This window comes from Equus quagga, chromosome 7 (assembly GCF_021613505.1).
Source record: "Equus quagga isolate Etosha38 chromosome 7, UCLA_HA_Equagga_1.0, whole genome shotgun sequence".
Taxonomy (NCBI): Eukaryota; Metazoa; Chordata; class Mammalia; order Perissodactyla; family Equidae; genus Equus; species Equus quagga.
The window spans coordinates 118,652,949-118,670,962 of record NC_060273.1 but is presented as its reverse complement, the minus strand read 5'-3'; the positions used below and the strand labels follow the sequence as shown (position 1 = coordinate 118,670,962).

General features: G+C 34.3%; 1 protein-coding gene across 1 annotated transcript in view; it reads left to right on the top strand.

Moving 5' to 3' along the window:
* ADGRV1 (adhesion G protein-coupled receptor V1) overlaps positions 1-18,014 on the top strand; it is a 456,854-nt gene that overhangs the window by 288,154 nt on the left and 150,686 nt on the right. Inside the window, exon 78 of the mRNA XM_046668226.1 lies at positions 8,524-8,702. Coding sequence (XP_046524182.1) covers positions 8,524-8,702 — 179 coding nt within the window. The remainder of the gene's footprint in view (positions 1-8,523; positions 8,703-18,014) is intronic.

The window sequence follows — 18,014 nt, the reverse complement described above, 5'->3', positions numbered from 1 at the left end:
AAAAATTAAAGAGGCTATTTCTAAAAGTAGAGAGCATCCAGTCACTGAAATATATTCAAACGAGGAAATGACCAACTTTCAAACATGTTTTTGATGGATTTCCTGCTTTAAGGGAAGGAGTTAGACAGGATGGCATATAAGATTTCACCCAGCTTAAGAGGCTGGTATATTCTATGTCTCCTCTTCAAGTCTTAAGCAAATATGATTGTGGCTGACGCACACTTAGTAAATGAATTAGATTTCTGTATGGCTAATGGTTGGGAAAACTATTTAAAGGACCAGCGAAGTTTAATGTATTTCAGATGGTACACCACACATTTTTCATTGGTTTGTGGTGTGACCACAAGGGAAAAATTCAATAACTTCTGATTCTAGGTAGGGTACTTCTAATGAGTTACTTTGTGGTCAGAGGTTGTCGCTTTACCAACCTGTGTTTTCCCATTTATAAAATACCATTGCTAAAATCCTTTTTGTTTTTTAACTAGAATCCATCTCTGTAAATGATTAGACAACTGCTAATCCAATCCTGGTAGTTAAATAGGGTTGAAAAAATTGAAAGAATATTAACATTTTAATAACCCTACTTCATATTTTTTAGCAGTATAGAAGAGAATTTGATATATGTATGTGTATGCATAGCTTATAATGACAAAAAGTTAATCATTAACTTTTAATCATTGGGCTAAGCACATCAGAATTATTGTTTATTGTGATCTGCATCATATCTTCAATCTTAGAATAGATGCATTAAATGACTTTATCTTGAAAAGTCATCTTACTTTTATATCATATACTTTGGGCACATAGAAAAATTGGATTATATTTTAGAGTAGCTAAAGAAAAATTTTATTGGTAAACAAGTTATGGTCACGTGACTTCTCTGAGCCTAGATTTTCTTATCTGAATAATCAGATTTGTAGTAACAGTACCTCTCTTTGAGGATTGTGGAAAGAGAAAATGAATTACTACATGGAAAGAGCTTGGAATGGTGCCTGGCACAGACTGCACACTCCATACATATTTTCCCATATTATTGGCCAAGCAGATATGAATGGTGAATATTTCATAGATTTTGAAACATGTTGAATACTTTGCTTTTCCAATATAGTTGACACCTTTTTTTACAAAAGAGAATTCGCTTGCTATAGTGGAAAGAGAGGGCTGACTTAGAGTGAGGCAGACACTGATGAGTTGTGAAGCCTTAGCAAGCTGGACAACCCTGAACCCCTTTCCTAAGGTACGTGCTTGGCTCATAGCCAGCTCCGTAAGTGGTGGCTTTGACTGTATTTCTTCAGGCTTTCCCTTTCTTTGACAAGAAAGTCATAATGTGCATCATGGGAATATGGTAAAAAGTTATTTTGCTTATTTTCTTTTTAAAGCAGACAACTCACAAATTCCCTTTTTGGCCATGGAAATTGAGTTCTTTCTGTTTGCCCTTCACATAAGGTCACTCTGAAATGGTTTCCCACTTCCTTAAAACAGCAAGGTCACGTCTACTTCAAGAAGGATTGACAGTGAGAATTAAAACTCGTGTAATATTTTTACTTTTTTCCTAATTGTTAGTGTTCTCTTTCCACTTCCTTTTTCTGTTTTGATTTGCTTTTATTTTAGAAATAGCATAAACTAATGGTACAAAACATAATCAAACGCTACAGAGAAATATAAAATGAAAAGTACATCTATTTCTCCCCACCATCTGCTCTACCCTCAACCCTTCTCCCTAAGGTAAACACTGTTAATGGTTTCCTGTACATCCCTCCAGAAATATTCCAAAAATATACAAATATTTATAAATATATAAACAAGCACATATGTGTATATTCTTCTGTGTGTGTATATAGTGTATATTTATATATAGTGCATATATATTTTTGTGTATATACATATATAAATTTACCACATATTAATGTACTTTTTCTTCTAGTGTATAATATGGTTATTTCATAATTTATTTTTCTGGTCTTCTGTTAATGAAATGCTGGTTATTTCCAGTTATTTCCAGTTATTATAAACAATGTTTCCTTGAACATCCTTGCACTCTGAATATTTGTTTACTTATGAGATGTCCATAGAATTAATTCCTAGAACTTATGCCTTTACTATTAACATCTGTGTGAAATATGCTACCAGATGGATTTCCAGACCATGAGTTAATCTATGAAAGAAATAAATCACAAGTAAATTATTTGAGATAGTAGAATATTATATAGGTAAATAGAAATTTAATTTTGTCTGTCTATTCATTTGACCCAATTTTATGATCATTTCCTGTCACCAAGTTAAATCGTATAGCGATCTGCTTCAATTGTGAACAACATCCAAACCTTGCACTGTCTTTGCAGTCTGTTCATGTCACGTCTGGGGACATAGTTTACTCGAGAATATAATGTTTTACTTTGAAACTAAAGCTTACTTGAAGAACGTATTTTTTAAATGGTAGAATAAAGTTAGAAATCATTTTACAATTGCACTTGAGCATTCATATCTTGTACTTTAATTTCTCCATATAATCAGGCTGTGAAGAAAAAAATATATTTATTATTTATTCTTTGGCAGAAAGGCTACTTAGTGCCAGAGCATAACAACAGGAAGGGAAATGCTAAAATTAGCTGTGTTTTTCCTTCGTCATTGATTTAATTTGAGGGGACATCAAAGGTATTAAGGACAACAGACTGATAATTGCTAAGATAAATTGACATACCCAGGAAATACTGAATTCTCCAATCCTCAAAAAGCCTTGCAATTTATTTCATGCAAAAATTGTTAAGAAAGAGGGAGGGCAACTGGAGCAAGGATGTGTGGTAACATTTCTTAGACTCTCCTCTGACATGAATGACCAAGAACATATGGTAATGACAGAATTAATAGTGTCCATGATCTGTAACTAGGCCTGATGCTATAAATCACTTCAAAGTTTCTGGTGACACATTTAATAACCAAATAGTAAATGACAGGGTAAATACCAATCTTATCCCACTTACCATGAAAATTTATGAGGTTCAAGCAGCCTGTTTTTAACTTAAAAAAAAGAAAAACATTTCTCCTTTATACTTTAAGAATATACTAATATGCCTATTAGTATTATATTATATATATATATTATATTAGTATATATCATACGAGTAGACTAATGAATCTCTGTTTATGAAGCACATGAAAGCATAATTATGAACTATTATAATCAAACAATTAACAAGATATGTCTTCTATTTTTCTATTTGGGTAGTCAGAAAATAGTAGTAGTCGTTGCTGAAAATGTTACCGTAAGAATAAAGGCATGTCCGTACAGGAATGTAAGTTAATATGCTTACAGACACACAGTCTTTTAGTTTAGTCCTACCTATAGTTGACCTAAATTATATCTGAATATTTTAGTTGGATCATTTGCATCTTAATCAGAATCAGTTTCAATTCTAACAGCCTCAATTACTAATTCTGAGAAATAGACTTCTTCCAGCCTCAGTTTCCTTCTGCGTAAAAAACAAAAAAATCATAATAAAACTTAGGAGAGAAGTTGTCTTGATTAAATGAGATACAGCTTGATGTGGTGTCTACATCTATTACCCAATTTGTAAATATTGGTTCCGTTCTTCCTCTTTTATACCATTGCATTTAACATTTTAAAGTTTCCACTAGTTAACATTGACCCTCTTCATTAGGAATTCAATCAAATCAACTAACATTATTGAGCCTCCTAAAATTCTTTGTGGCAAGGTATAAAAATGAATAAACTCAGAAACTAAACCAAATTATTAAATTGTTGTTAAATTCAATAAAAATTGCTAACTCATATTGTATACATCTTTGTTTATTTGATATTTATCAATAGAGATTATATGCAAAGCATTTTACTAGGTACTATGAGGTATACAAAAATTAATCTTCCACAGCTCACAGTTGTGTTTCAGACGTTATATTCTGATAAACCTTTATAAGTTTTCGTTTAGTGTTAGCGAAAAAATGCAGAGGGAGAGAAAAAGAGTTATCTCCATGCTTGCACCAAGAAAATGCATCTCCGCTGGCATATGAAGTGAGTGGGAGTAAATGAGGACAAAAATATAAGCTCTCATGCAAATAATAACATTGTCAATATTTATCTGAATTCCTATGGAAATAATTCTTAAACTTAGTCAGTCTTCACAAGACACTTTGCGCTTATGTTCACTCCCAGTTCTATAACCAACCCAGGGTATGAAGAGGCTATGTTTTCTCTCACTGTCTTAGCGTCCTCATCTCTAAATAAGAGGTTGTGGTCAGATGGTCTATGAGGTCTGTATTGCTGCTAAAATCCCTAGTGTACATCCATGCCATTAGGGTTTTTATTTAAGGAATCGTAATTTCTACAGTGATTCAGTCACAGAGCGTGAGTCAGGAAACTCTTGATAACTTATAGGTTAACCTCTTCTTTTACCAGAGGAGGAAATTGAAACCTAGAGGAACCAAATGATACTGGCCAAAAACATACTACTTATCCTTGCAGAACCGTGTTTAAAACCCAAATCAAGTCACTAATCACCATGGCTTTTCAAATTTTTATAAATCTAAAAGAATCATGATTTCTATTATTCATTATTCACCTGAAAGTTTATCTTTTGAGCGTATGTGGGGACCTTTGCAAATCTTCCTTTCTTGTATTTCTATAGCTTGTGTTTATGACAGGAAATTTTCAAAAATATCAAGTAGTTTTCTTTAAATTTGTTAAAATGGGCTTTTAATTAGGTTCTCTCAAGTTATGGTCACCCAGGTAGTCTTGAAACACCGGTAATTGTGAGAGGTGTTTGAATTTAAATACATTGTCCTTCAATGATAAGCATTGACAAAAATAAGAAGGTGGCAGTTCAAATATATTCAGTGTTTACAGTTGACGTTAAAGATGTGACTCTGGTGACTTCACTAATTTTTAAACACACTGCAAAACATTCTATTGAGTTGTCCCTTTCAAAGTGGCTAGTTTGATGGTTACTAATGCTGAAAACATTTTTTAATCCTTTTGGACTTGCCTTCAGAGCCTACATCACATTAATTCTAGAAAACTTTGAATTCTGTGCGTGTATAAACTAGTCAAGTCAGATTCATATAGCTGATTAAGTTTGGGGATAATAACATTTTGGCTAAAAATGTAACGTAACTACACAGTGATGATGATGCTGCATCTTACGGGATGGTCCGTAAGATAGTTCTAACAAAACTTTTAAAGCTTAGAGATAGAAATGTAAATAGAGACCTAGATATTGAAATTTTCAGTTCACATTTACTCTTTAGCAGGAAAAATGTAAGATGGGCAGTGAATGGTAAGCCATGCTCAGTCTGTGAGAAGCATGTTTGGGTGAGAGTGACACCCTTGTATTGAGTTCTCATAATTCTGCTAATTCCAGCATTGGATAGTCACACAGATTACATATGGTCTCTATGTGTCAACATAAAATTATTATACGAACATAATGGTCTCTTAATACTCTTATCTTAGAGTGCAAAGGAGGAACAGTGATTACAGGAAAAGGAATATAGTCATTGCTCCACTATCTTCTTTGTTTGGAGAATGGCAGTAACTGGAGGTTTTAAGCCAACTGCTTTAGAATAACAATATATGTCTCAATCAAGGTTTTTTTTTTTTTTTTTGGAGCAACAAAGAACTAAGTGGAGCTAATATAAGCAAACATTCAAATCAAAAAAGGAATAATAAGCATATAGGATAACTCATTGAACCCAAGAACTGTAAGTCCAGTTGGACCCCACAAGGGACGGTAATCATCAATGGAAGGCTTTCTCTGTCCATTCCTCTCTACAAACACACTTTCTCTCTTCACTGTACTTTTGGCTAGACCCACCACTAAAGTTCATAGGTCCTCTTTTTTCCATTGCCCAGCTTAGACTATCACCAAATTTCAGGGAATTCAATGATAGATGAGTGGCCCAGTCTGGATCAGGCTTCTCCCTTGGATCGAATCAGCTGTGGACAGAGGTGCAGGGTCTTGAGCCCACTCTACATGTGTTGGGGTTGGGGGAGGAGTAGGGAGACAGGGTTCAGAGAAGGAGAGCTCATGGCCTAGGCATATCCCAAAATGTACCTGCCATAACTATATTAAAATATTTTAAAATTCAAGTAAAACTTTTAGTGAATTAGTCAAAAGAAAGATTATGTTTGGGCCATATGGTATTTCTAGAATATTTAAATGTTGTTTCATTACATAGTATTCCCATTTTATAGAAAAAAAGACATATAATGAAAAATGCTGTCCTTAGGGTATACCTCAGTGGCTGGATTATTTTAAGATGGAAAGGGATTTCTTTTTAAATCGACAAAAAACTAATGACTTTTGGAGCCTGTTTTGCTTAGTTGAGTATTCGAGAATTCAGCCACACTGTGCCTTGATCTCTTTGGAGCAGAAGTATTGCATGATGAATCTCGCAATTACCCTGGTGTCAGTCTTATCTGAGTCTATGGCAAAGGTCAGACAGTTGCTGAAAGGTTCAGTGATCGTAAGTGATGGAACTAATGTCCATCTGCGTAAAAGCCGACATTTCAGAAATGTCCTGGTCTTTATCAGGATGAATCAACTTAGAAGTCATTTACCAATCCAATCCATACTCTCCTTCCTGATTCTTCCACCCACTACACCACTGAGTTACCACGTTGTATGGCTACATACATGTATCTATTTAAAATAAATAATTAGTACTTTTATTTTAGAGATAGGCTAATCATCCTTACTTTGTGTGAATTTTCATTCTCTACCAGGCAATATTGATTACCTCAGCATCAGACACTTGATACAATCTACTTATTTGGGTACATGTCCCTATAGTAATTATAGAAAGAGGGGGGAAAAACTTTCTTGGGCCTAATAATTTTAAAAAATAAGTTAGAACAAGTTTACATAAGGAACAACTCAAAACATGCTTCATCTTTGCACATCTAAGCAGATGTACATAAAGATATAGAGTGCTGACAGGAAATAAAATTCAGAAACAGAAATCTCCAAGTAACCAAATATTTATATCCTTTCCTGGTTTAGCCCAATCAATACGAAGCCTTCAAGGTGAATTTGGTCCAGATAGAATCTTACTTGGAAGCCTCAGTAAATAGCATCTGAAAGCCTTCCAACAAACATTAGGCATGCTTATTTATCACGTAGAAAGAGTTTCCACTGTATTCTGATTACTTTTGGTCTTAAATTATTTATCTTTTGCCTTTCACACTGTCTGACATCCTAATAGAAGATTTTAAGGGAAGTGGTAACATTTTCCAGTGGTGACTGTGTGCTCAGTACTTTATATGTAATATCTCATTTAATCTTTATGATAACCTCATTGTAAAGGTGAGGAAACTGAGGCTCTGGGGTTGTTGTTATTTGCCCAAGGTTATCCCACTGATGTATAGATAGATAGATAGATAGATAGATAGATAGATTATCCCTCTGTATTCACACTCTTTCCACCATATGAAATTGAGAAGGGGGATTTCTCCAGTGAATAAGTATTATTGTGTGAAATACGTTTGACATGACATTCAATGTTGTTCCTGTACTAAATGATAATTAAGCATAAGTGCTCTCACAGAAAGAGATTGCTAGAAGGCGGAATATGTAAGTTCTACATTTAGCTTAGATACAAGGTAGGTGTGGGATTTGGGGCCAATAATAACATCTCCAGGCCTCAGTTTTCTTATTCTGTCTATCTACTGTGTCCCCTCCTTCCCCTTACTCTCTCTATATTTGTCGCTTTTATATTTTTATCTTAATGAGGTAAGAAGTAACAGATACAAAATATTATATAATTATAAATATTTTCTGTAATGATTTCTTTCCCACTTGTTTGGAAACTAAGATTCAAGAAAGCACACACTTCCCCCATCTCTTTCTGCTATATCCCCAGTGCCTAGACTGGTCCCTGATATTTGGTAAGCACTCAATAAATTCCTGTCAAGTGAATGAATGAAAAGGAGAGAGTGTAAACTGAGAAAGAAAAACAGCTACGAAACCCACGCCATCCCAGTACTTTTTTCTCTGTGCAGTCTGTATCTTCCAGTAGACTGGGACTGGGGCTGTGTTCACAATTATATCCCCCCTCCCATAAACAGTGTCTGGCCCTGCCATATGATAAGCTCTCAATAAATAAAAATTATCAAAAAGTCTGGAACATAGGGCTGTTTACTTCATTATCATCGTGAAGTTATTCTCATGGAAAGTAGATTTGAATATCAGTGTATGTTTCTTCAAAGCCACATTTATAGGACAATCACAGATGCTCATGACTTTAGAGTAAATCAAAGCAAATTAAGGAAAATAAAAGTACAGTAAATAAACTATTTCCCAACGTTTCCAGACTTTTGAAGTATCCTGAACTTCTTGAGTGTATGAAAGAATGAATGTGTGAACTAGTGAAAAAAATCAAATCAAAACTACAGTTATTAAGTAGATCTGAGCCCTTGGTTCGTCAGTAACTTTATGCGTAAGCCAGGTGAGTTTGTGTCCTGTGCCGTTAGACCAGAGCCTGTTCATTTTATCTTGTTTCCTTCCTTAGTCTGTGAATTTCTGGTACGTACTGGTGATGAACGACGAACACACAGAGAGGCGATATCTGCTGTTTTTCCTTCTGAGTTGGGGACTTCCGGCTTTTGTGGTGATTCTCCTCATAGCGATTTTGAAAGGAATCTATCGTCAGAGCATGCCACAGATCTATGGACTCATCCACGGTGACATGTAAGTACATCCAGGCAGAGCACTTTGCCTTCTCAGCCTTCATGTGCCCAGGCAGCTTGATGAACAGATGGTGGAAGCAGGTGCCTGGGGAATGACTGAACGACTACCAGGAAGACGTTTGCTTTCCTGCCACCCTGTCTGAAGCTCTATTTCCTCCAATTATCCCTTTAAATAAGAAACTAGTGCCTCTCCACTTCCTTTGATAGATGCAGTTTTCTCAGGTGGGTTGATGTAGCAAACAGTTCACAGTAATTTGTACCTTAGCATAATTAGTTTATCACATTGAGACAAACAAAAATACCTAGCGAAATCAGGGAACCATGAAAATTTTGATAAAGAATGGAATGAGTGAAAAATTTGAAGTGTGGCACATTATCTAAAGGGTTTGATTTTTTAGGGGGAGGGGGAGATGGCAGGCATCATCATCTATAAGATCCCTAAATATCAAAAGACTGTATCAGAGTGAATAGAGAGTGCACAAGGAGATGAAAAGAAGACAAGTCAACAGGGTCCTTCCTATATATATTCTTATAAAGTACGTTAGTAGTCTTGAAATCTAACAAATCTTCATACACACACACATATATACATGCCTTAATTCTGAATCAGGGATCTTACAGCTTTGAGGAGCACTCAGCCTGTTTTATTGACTCCACATGTGGGGAAAAAAAACCTGTATAATAATAAAGCTTAATCAGCTCCCTTGCTGTAATGAGGATTAGAGGAAAAAGTAACATTTCTAAATAAGAAAGAATAGCCTATTCACCATCTTATGAGGACAATATTACCTAATTATCTTATGTATTGTGCAGATAAAAATTAGTTAATGACATGAAAAATCTTTGAAAGTAAAAGTTCTATCTAAGCAGAAGTTATTTCAATATCATTATTGCCTCTGATCAATTATGATCGTCCATTATATACTTAATAAATACTTGTTATTGATGTATGCAGATATCTCTCACACATGGACAACCACAGACATGTATCCCACACCACATTCACCTAAAGGAGACTAGCTATGTAATACACACACACCAACTCGGATACCAAATATAGTAATTGCGTCTTTTTACTGAGATTCAATAAGGCTCCCTCGTACAGATTATAGTATTATGATGTATTTTGTCCATATAAAATTCTAAAAGCCTAATCTTCTGAAAGGAATGATCATGTCTTTTCAAAATCGTATTATCACATTTTACTACCCCTGGCATTAATTTAAGTCTTGAGTTGCCAGGATTCGTTTTAGAAAGTTCTGCAACATTCTTTGTCAAATACAGAGTAACCATGAGACAAGCCCTGGTGGCCAGCAGCCCATTCTTTTCATGAGCTCCCTGGCAAGACAGGACTTATTTGGCGGCAGTTTTAGCATTACATGTGTACCCACTCTTTCTTGAGAAACGGGACCTGATGGAAGCGATGTTAGAAGAAACTCTCTCCACATTTCTGAAAGGATTTTTAAGAAGAGAAATAAACTGTTGTGCAAGAATGTCCAAATCAACTGACTCTTCAAATATTTGCCTTCTGAGGCCTCTGCAAACAGTTCTTTATTACCAGTTCTATTATAGTAAGTGAAATGTAAAATATATTAACGTCTATGTGGTTTTAATATTATAGGATTATTAGACCCAAAGTGACTAATCTTAGCAAGGATCACTTTTCTCCTTTATTCACATAGGATATTCCTAAATCATGTCCAGGGAAATTTATTTTAATTTTTAAAAAATTCTTTATGTTTTAGTATCACTTTAATCTCAATATAAGAATATAAATTAATATATTGTTTATATAAAATGTTTATTTAAAGTATCATATACCTATATTATAATTTAAAACCACGCCTTTTCTCTAGAGGTAATGATAGGATTTGTGGTTGTGTGAAATAACAACTGATCTGTTATGCAGTGATTACTTCGTAATGATAAAAAGTTTCTTTTTGGTAAAGAATTTTCCCTAAATAGATCTCTAATGCATTGCTATATACAAGTTGTTACTTTTAAACTGTTTCTGTTAAATTTTGGAACGAAGATTGTGATCATTCCGTAAAAGTAGGAAGTGATCTCTCTTTTCTTATTCGCTGAAATAGTTCACAAGTTTGGTGTTACTTCTTCCTTAATATTTTGGAAGACTTCACACATGAAGTCAGCTAGGCATCAGGTTTTCTTTGTAGGAAGACTTTTAATTATTGATTCGTTTTCTTCAAAACATGTAGAGCTATTAATATTTTCTATATCTAGTTCTTTCTGTGTCAATTTGCTGAATTGTCTTTTTTCTATGAATGTTTGCATTTCATCTAGCTATTCAAATTTTTTGATGTTTGTGAGATCTGTAGTGATGAATCTTTTCTGATTCTTGATATCGATAATTTGTATCTTCTCTCACTTTTTTTCTCTCTTGATCAGCCTTGCCTAGGGGTTTATCAATGTTATTGTTCTTTTCCAAATTCAGCTTTTGACTTCTTGATATTCTCTATTGTGTATTTGTTTTCATTTTTATCAATTTCTACACTCATCTTTTTAATTTTATTACTTTTACTGTCTGGATTTTGTCTCATTTCCTTTTTTTCCCCCTTTTTTTGCCTTATTGTGTGCCAGGCACTATACATTTATTTTGTTTACTTTTTAAAATTTTTCTGCAGCTGTATTGAGATATAGTGGACGTATATCATTGTGTAAGTTTAAGGTGTACAATGTGATGATTTGACACATGTATCTATTGCACAATGATTACCACAATAGAGTTTGTTAACACCTCCATCACCTCACGACTACCTTTTTTCTCTGTGTGTGTGATAACATCTAAGATTTACTCTCTTAGCAACTTTCAAGTTTATAATACAGTATTGTTAACTATAGTTATCTTGCCGTACATTGGATCCCAAGAACTTACTCATCTTTTACTGGAAGTTTGTGCCTTCGACCAATATCTCCCCATTTCCCCCACCTCCCCAGCCTCTGGCAACCACCATTCTAATCTATGTTTCTATGAGTCAGCTTTTCTAGATTCCTCATATAAGTGAAATCGTTCAGTATTTGCCTTTCTCTGTCTGACTTATTTCACTTAGCGTAATGTTCTCAAGGTCTAGTCTCATGGCTGAATAATATTTTATTATGTATATAATCTCGCATCTTCTTTATCCATTCGTCCTTAGAGAGACACGCTTAGGTTGTTTCCATGTCTTAGCTATTGTGAATAACTGAATAATGCTTCAGTGAACATGGGAGTGCAAATATCTCTTTGAGATCCTGATTTCATTTCCTTTGGATATATACACAGCGGTGGGATTGCTGTATCATTTGGTAGTTCTATCTTTAATTTCTTGAGGAACCTCCATTTTCTTTTTCATAGTGACTGTACCAGTTGGCATTTCCACCAACAGTCTATGATCTTTATTATTTTCTTCCTTCTAACTTTGAGCTTAGTTTTTCTAGCTTCTTGAGATATGAAGTTGGGTTGTTTATTTGCGATCTTTTCTTTTTTTCATAATCTAGGTGTTTATTGCTATAAACTTCATCTTAGAACTGCTTTTAGTGCATCCTGTAAGTTTTGACACATTGTGCTTTCATTTTTGTTTGTTTCAAGATTTTTTTTGGTTTCCCTTTTGATTTCTTCTTTGACCCATTGGTTGTTCAGGAGTTTATTATTTAATTTCTACCTATTTGTGAATTTTCCAGTTTTCTTCCTTTTATTGATATCTAGTTTCATACCATTGTGGTTGGAAAAACTACTTGGTATGATTTCAGTCTTCTTAAATTTGTTAAGACTTGTTTTGTGACCTAATATATGATCTATCCTAGAGAAGGTTCTGTGTGTGCACCTGAGAAGAACATGTACTCTGCTGCTGTTGGATGCAATGTGCTATTTTATGTCTGTTAGGTCCATTTGGTCTAAAGTATAGTTCAAGTCCCATGTTTCCTTATTGATTTTCTGACTGGATGATCTATTCGCTGTTGAAAATGGGATACTGAAGTCCCCTACTATTATTGTATTGTTGTGTATTTCTCCTTTCAAATCTGTTCATATTTGGTTAATATGTTTGAGTATATATATATTTATGATTGTTATATCCCCTTGATGAAATGACACTTTATCATTGTATGATGGCCTTCTTTATCTCATTACATCTTTTGAGTTAAAGTCCATTTTGTCTGATAGAACTCTAACTACTCCTGCTCACTTTTGGTTTCCACTTGATCTAATATCCTTTTTCATCCCTTCATTTTGAGGCTATGTCTGTCCTTGAAGCTGAAGTGACTCTCTTGTAGGCAGCATATAGTTAGCTCTTTTCTATCCATTCAGCCACTCTATGCCTTTTGATTGGAGAATTTAGTTTATTTACATTTAGAGTATTTATTGATAGGTAGAAACTTACTAATGCTGTCTTAGTAATTGTTTCCTGGCTGTTTTGTAGTTCCCATGTTCCTTTCTTCCTCTCTTTCTGTCTTCCTTTATGAATTGATGATTTTCCTTAGTGGTATGTTCCAATTCCCTTCTCTTTATCTTTTGTATGTCTACTGTAGGTTTTTGCTTTATGATTATTAGGAAACTTGCGTTCAAACATCTTCTAGATATAACTGTCCATTTTATGCTAACTACTTAACTTCAGTCACATACAAAAACTCTACTCTTTTCCTCCCCCTCTCCTTTTATGTTTTTTATGTCACAACTCACCTCTTTTCACATTGTGTATTCATTAACAATTAGTGTAGCTTTAGTTGTTTTAACATTTTTTTCCTTTAACCTTTATACTAGAGTTAAATGGTTGACACATTACCATGTTACAGTACTGAGAATTCTGAATTTGACTATATACTCACTTTTACCCATGTGTCATATATTTTTATATGTTTTTACATGTAAAAACATAATTAGCATGCTTGTATTTCAGCTTGAACAACCGCCTTCAGCTTTTCTTGTAAGGCAGGTCTAGTGATGATGAACTCCTTCAGCTTTTGTTTGTCTGGGAAAGTCTTTGTTTCTTCATTTCTGAAGGACAGCTTTGCCAGTTAGAGTATCATTGGTTGGCATTTTTTTTCTTTCAGCACGTTGGATGTATCAGCCCACTCTCTCCTAGCCTAAAAGGTTTCTGCTGAGAAATCTGTTGATGGCATTATGGGGGTTCCCTTATAAGTTACAAGCTTCTTTTCTGTTGCTGCTTTTAAGATTCTCTTTTTGTCTTTGGTTTTTGACAGTTTTATCATAATGCGTTTTGGAGAAGATTTCTTTAAGTTGAGTTTTTTTAGGGACCTATATTATATATTCAGAAGTCCAATAAAGATCTTTACCGGAATGACAAACAGCTGTCTTTTGGTTAGTGTGTTTAAGATTGATCTCCTAAATGTGTGTTTTGACCTCCATTCTCTATGAAAGGTCCACCATTCACCCAGGTACCAAAGTTATGAACTTGAGAAATTTTTCTACTTCTTTTCCTTTGTGTTTCACATTCTCTTAATCACAAATTATTTTCTAGGCTAACTCCTAAATGTCTTCCTCATCCACTTTCTCATTTTCATCTTCCTCTCTTATTTTATTCATCTCTTCTGTTCTGTCATCTTTGATCTCTTGGGTTGTCTCCTAACTTGTGTTCCTATCTTTAATTTCTTCCTTTTATAATCCATTCACTAAATTCTGAAATATGTAAACGATCATATCGTTCTGATGCTTAAAGTCCAACAAGTGCTTTTCATTTCCTTCGAGGTCATGAATTGTTAGGTCATCCGTGGTTTGACACTGAACTGCTGAGCCAGCTTCCTTCAGCATCCCTCCCACCCATTCTCTCCAGTTACCCTTTGTAACTGAATTGCTTGATATTTCCCATGGTCTCTTATGGCTGTACCTTTGAATATATCTTTTATGTCTCAAATGCTTTTCTTTCCTTTTGTCTGCCTAGAAAATACCTATTTTTCCTCTAAACACCAACTTAAATATCACTCTGTAAAGTTTCTTTTTCAGGTTAAACCTCTACCTCTTATATATAGCCTTGGAACCTTTCATCAATCCTCTGATTGTACCAATCATACTATATTGTGAATATTTGGTTATGTCAGCTATATAAATTGAAATTCAACTGGAGGTCAGTGATTAATTACAGAACATATTTATAAGTTAATAAATTTATGAAGGATGTGGGGTTAATTTACCCCTTAATGGAAATAATCTGAATTGGAAAAAAGGGAAGCCTTAACAACCTAAGGTAAGTTTACATAAATGAGGGTTTATAGAATGCTTTCAAGCTTTCTCTATGTATTAACATATATATAATAAAATTTTACATAATAATATGGTTAGCAAAATGTGTCTAAAATACCTGGAAGTCACCAAATAATACTAAATTTCTCATCATTTTAAATATTTCATGAAGCATGTCATAATTTGTAAGAAAGAAATTTTGTTATACATATACAAAAGAGCAAATTCTAATTTACCAAAATGGATGAATTTTTGAATCTAGATTTAAATCATACAACATGATTTGGAGAAAGGTCCCAAAGAGCCTATAAAATTTTAAATTTACTTTTGTCTATAAAGCAGAAAATACAGTATAGACTTGTTATTGTTTCTTTGTCACTGAGCAAGATGTTGCTATGACTCTACGAGGAATCACACTATACTCAAAGTTAACAAAAGAAGCCTTCCTATACCTTTAAATCTTTTCAAAAGCTGTTTTCATCACTTTTTGAAATTAGTGCTAGACATTCTTCCAGCTTTCTTTTTATCTTATAATTGAAGAATGCTTAACTAAAATAAAGCCAAAGTAAGTGAAATGTGTCCCTGCTTGATTTGCATTTGGTACCAGATGTAATTCTATTGAGAGTACCCAGATATCGTCTCTAATGAGTGGTTCATATTGCGTGTCTTTGGAAGTAGCCATTTATATTTCTTGGATTGGCTTCTTGGCTGGTTTAGGTAAAGGAAATCAGCTGAAGGAGAATTCCTAGCCTTGTCATGCAAAGTGCTGAGGAAAGAGAATACAGGACTGAGTTAAGAGCCAGTATGGAAGCAAAAGGAATACGACCCTGAGAATTGCCCCTCAATAGATAATATGGCATTAATCTGGGGCCACAATTATGTGACGATGGATGGATAGAGTGCTTGAGAATAAGTGTCAGTCATGCCATACAGAGAGGAGGACAGTGAAGACATTACGTATCTTATCTCGCTATTCCTGCCGCTGAGCTGCAGGACCCTGACGCATCAATAAATGTCAGTAACAATAAAAATGACATAATACTGATGATAGGTTGTTTTGTACTTCCAAAACACTGGCTTTTTTCTCTTTCTTGCTAATTCATATGAATTCAAACTTAAAGAAAAATCAGTGGCTATTTATTGAATAACTATGTGCAAAGGCCTAAGTGAATTCTCTTCTGTTTAAGCTAAGAATTTCCTTGCTCCTAATGAAAAAATACATATCAATTTTAAAATTGATTCCAATTTTTTAGTTTTTCAGTATCTCAATTTCTTAGTATTTCAGCATCATGTTTTAGTTTAGGTATTCTTAACAAATCTTCATTATAACCTCTTCTGATTATCCTGCTCCTGAACTAAATTACCCATTTTATAAATCACTTAGTCCTCTGAAAACAATCTAATTTTGCTAGCTTAATATATTAGGAGAAATGTTCTTAATGTAGAGCACAAATCTGTGTATTCTAAATTGGAACTAAGTAGAAGTAATAGCGCTCTATGGGAAATATATCATATGAGAGTCTTTCTTTTCATTACATTACTTAAAAAGAGAATCATGAAAACATGTTTATAAATATAGGGGCCTGTTTACCTGTTGTCTGAGAATTAGAGAAAATTGCCATAAATCTCTGGAAGAGGGATGTTGTCAGGATCTATTCATGGATTTGTCTGGGTGGGGGGGTATGTTACTGCACATGGGTTCACACACGCAGACAAAAAATACATGAACATAGGAATAGCAGCTTTAGACTAGCATTTTCCATTTATTCAGAGCTCCAGAATAAAAAGATATTAAAAGTATGCTTCCCTACAAGCTTTTAGAAATTGAAAGGTTGGGAAATATCTAACTTGCCTTGATAAAGTTCCGGGCATGTCCTCTAATGCATATCGTGATTCAAACCCCTGTTCAAAGACTTGCTAGCCTCTTGGACTTCTTATTCTAAACGTACTCAGTTTATCTGACCTTTTATAGCTCCTGATTGTACAGCTCACTCTACTAATCTCACTTCTTTCTCTTATCTTGTGTTAGCTTTCTCTCTCCTAGCAACTACCTCAGCTTTCCTGCCTATCGCTTTCTCTCTCTGAGAAAAATTCCAACTAATGGTTTGAGTTACATCCCTCATGGCTTCTCTTCGTCCCTGGATCCTCCTCTTCACATGCAAGATGGAACCTAGACAAAAAGAGAATTTCGTAAAGCATTGACTCCAGTCCCTGTACAATCCTCGAGTCATCCTGACAGCATTGCTGATAAATGTTGATTCACTTGATATTTGAACCTCTGTGAGAAAGAATATATTTCCTCCCAGGACTTTTTCACATAGAGTTGGAATCCTTTAGATTCTGGCTTAGTATCTAACTGTTGGGTTCATATCAAAAAACAAACAAGAAATAAAAAAATAACCTAATATTTTCAAGTTGATAATCCTTCAGTTTGTCACAGTTCTTCTTTTTCTTTTCCAGGCTAAACATTTCTGATTTGTTCAAATATGTCCTCATATAGCGTGCTTTTGAATCTTTTCACTATCTTAGTAGCTCTCCTCTAAACTTGTTTTATTTGTTTATGTCGATCTTCTTCTTTTTTCTTACATTTTATTTGTGACAGAATTTTAAACACAGGAAGGTTGCAAAAATTGTCAAAGTTCACATATACCTTTCACCTGGGGTACATAAATACATGCTTACATAACCATACTACAATGATTAAAACCATGAAATTAACTCTGATAAAATACTATTAGCTAAATGACAGACCTGTAAGATTTTACCACTTTTTGCCCCAATGTCCTTTTTCTGTTCCAAAATCCAATGCAGGATTCCACATTGTATTTAGTGGTTATGCTTCTTTGGTCTCCTCCAATTTGGCAATTCCTCCATTTTTCCTAGGTTTTTACTTTTGATGAGTACTGGTCAACTCTTTTATAGAATGTCTCCAAACTTGGATTTATTTATTTTTTTCTCATGATTAAATGGAGGTTATGCATTTTTTGCAAGAATGGCACAGAGTATTAAGGTACGAGTTTTTTGTGTGAACGTGTTTTCAGTTCTCTTGGATGTATACCTAGGAGTGGAATTATTTTTTGTGTGAACGTGTTTTCAGTTCTCTTGGGTGTATACCTAGGA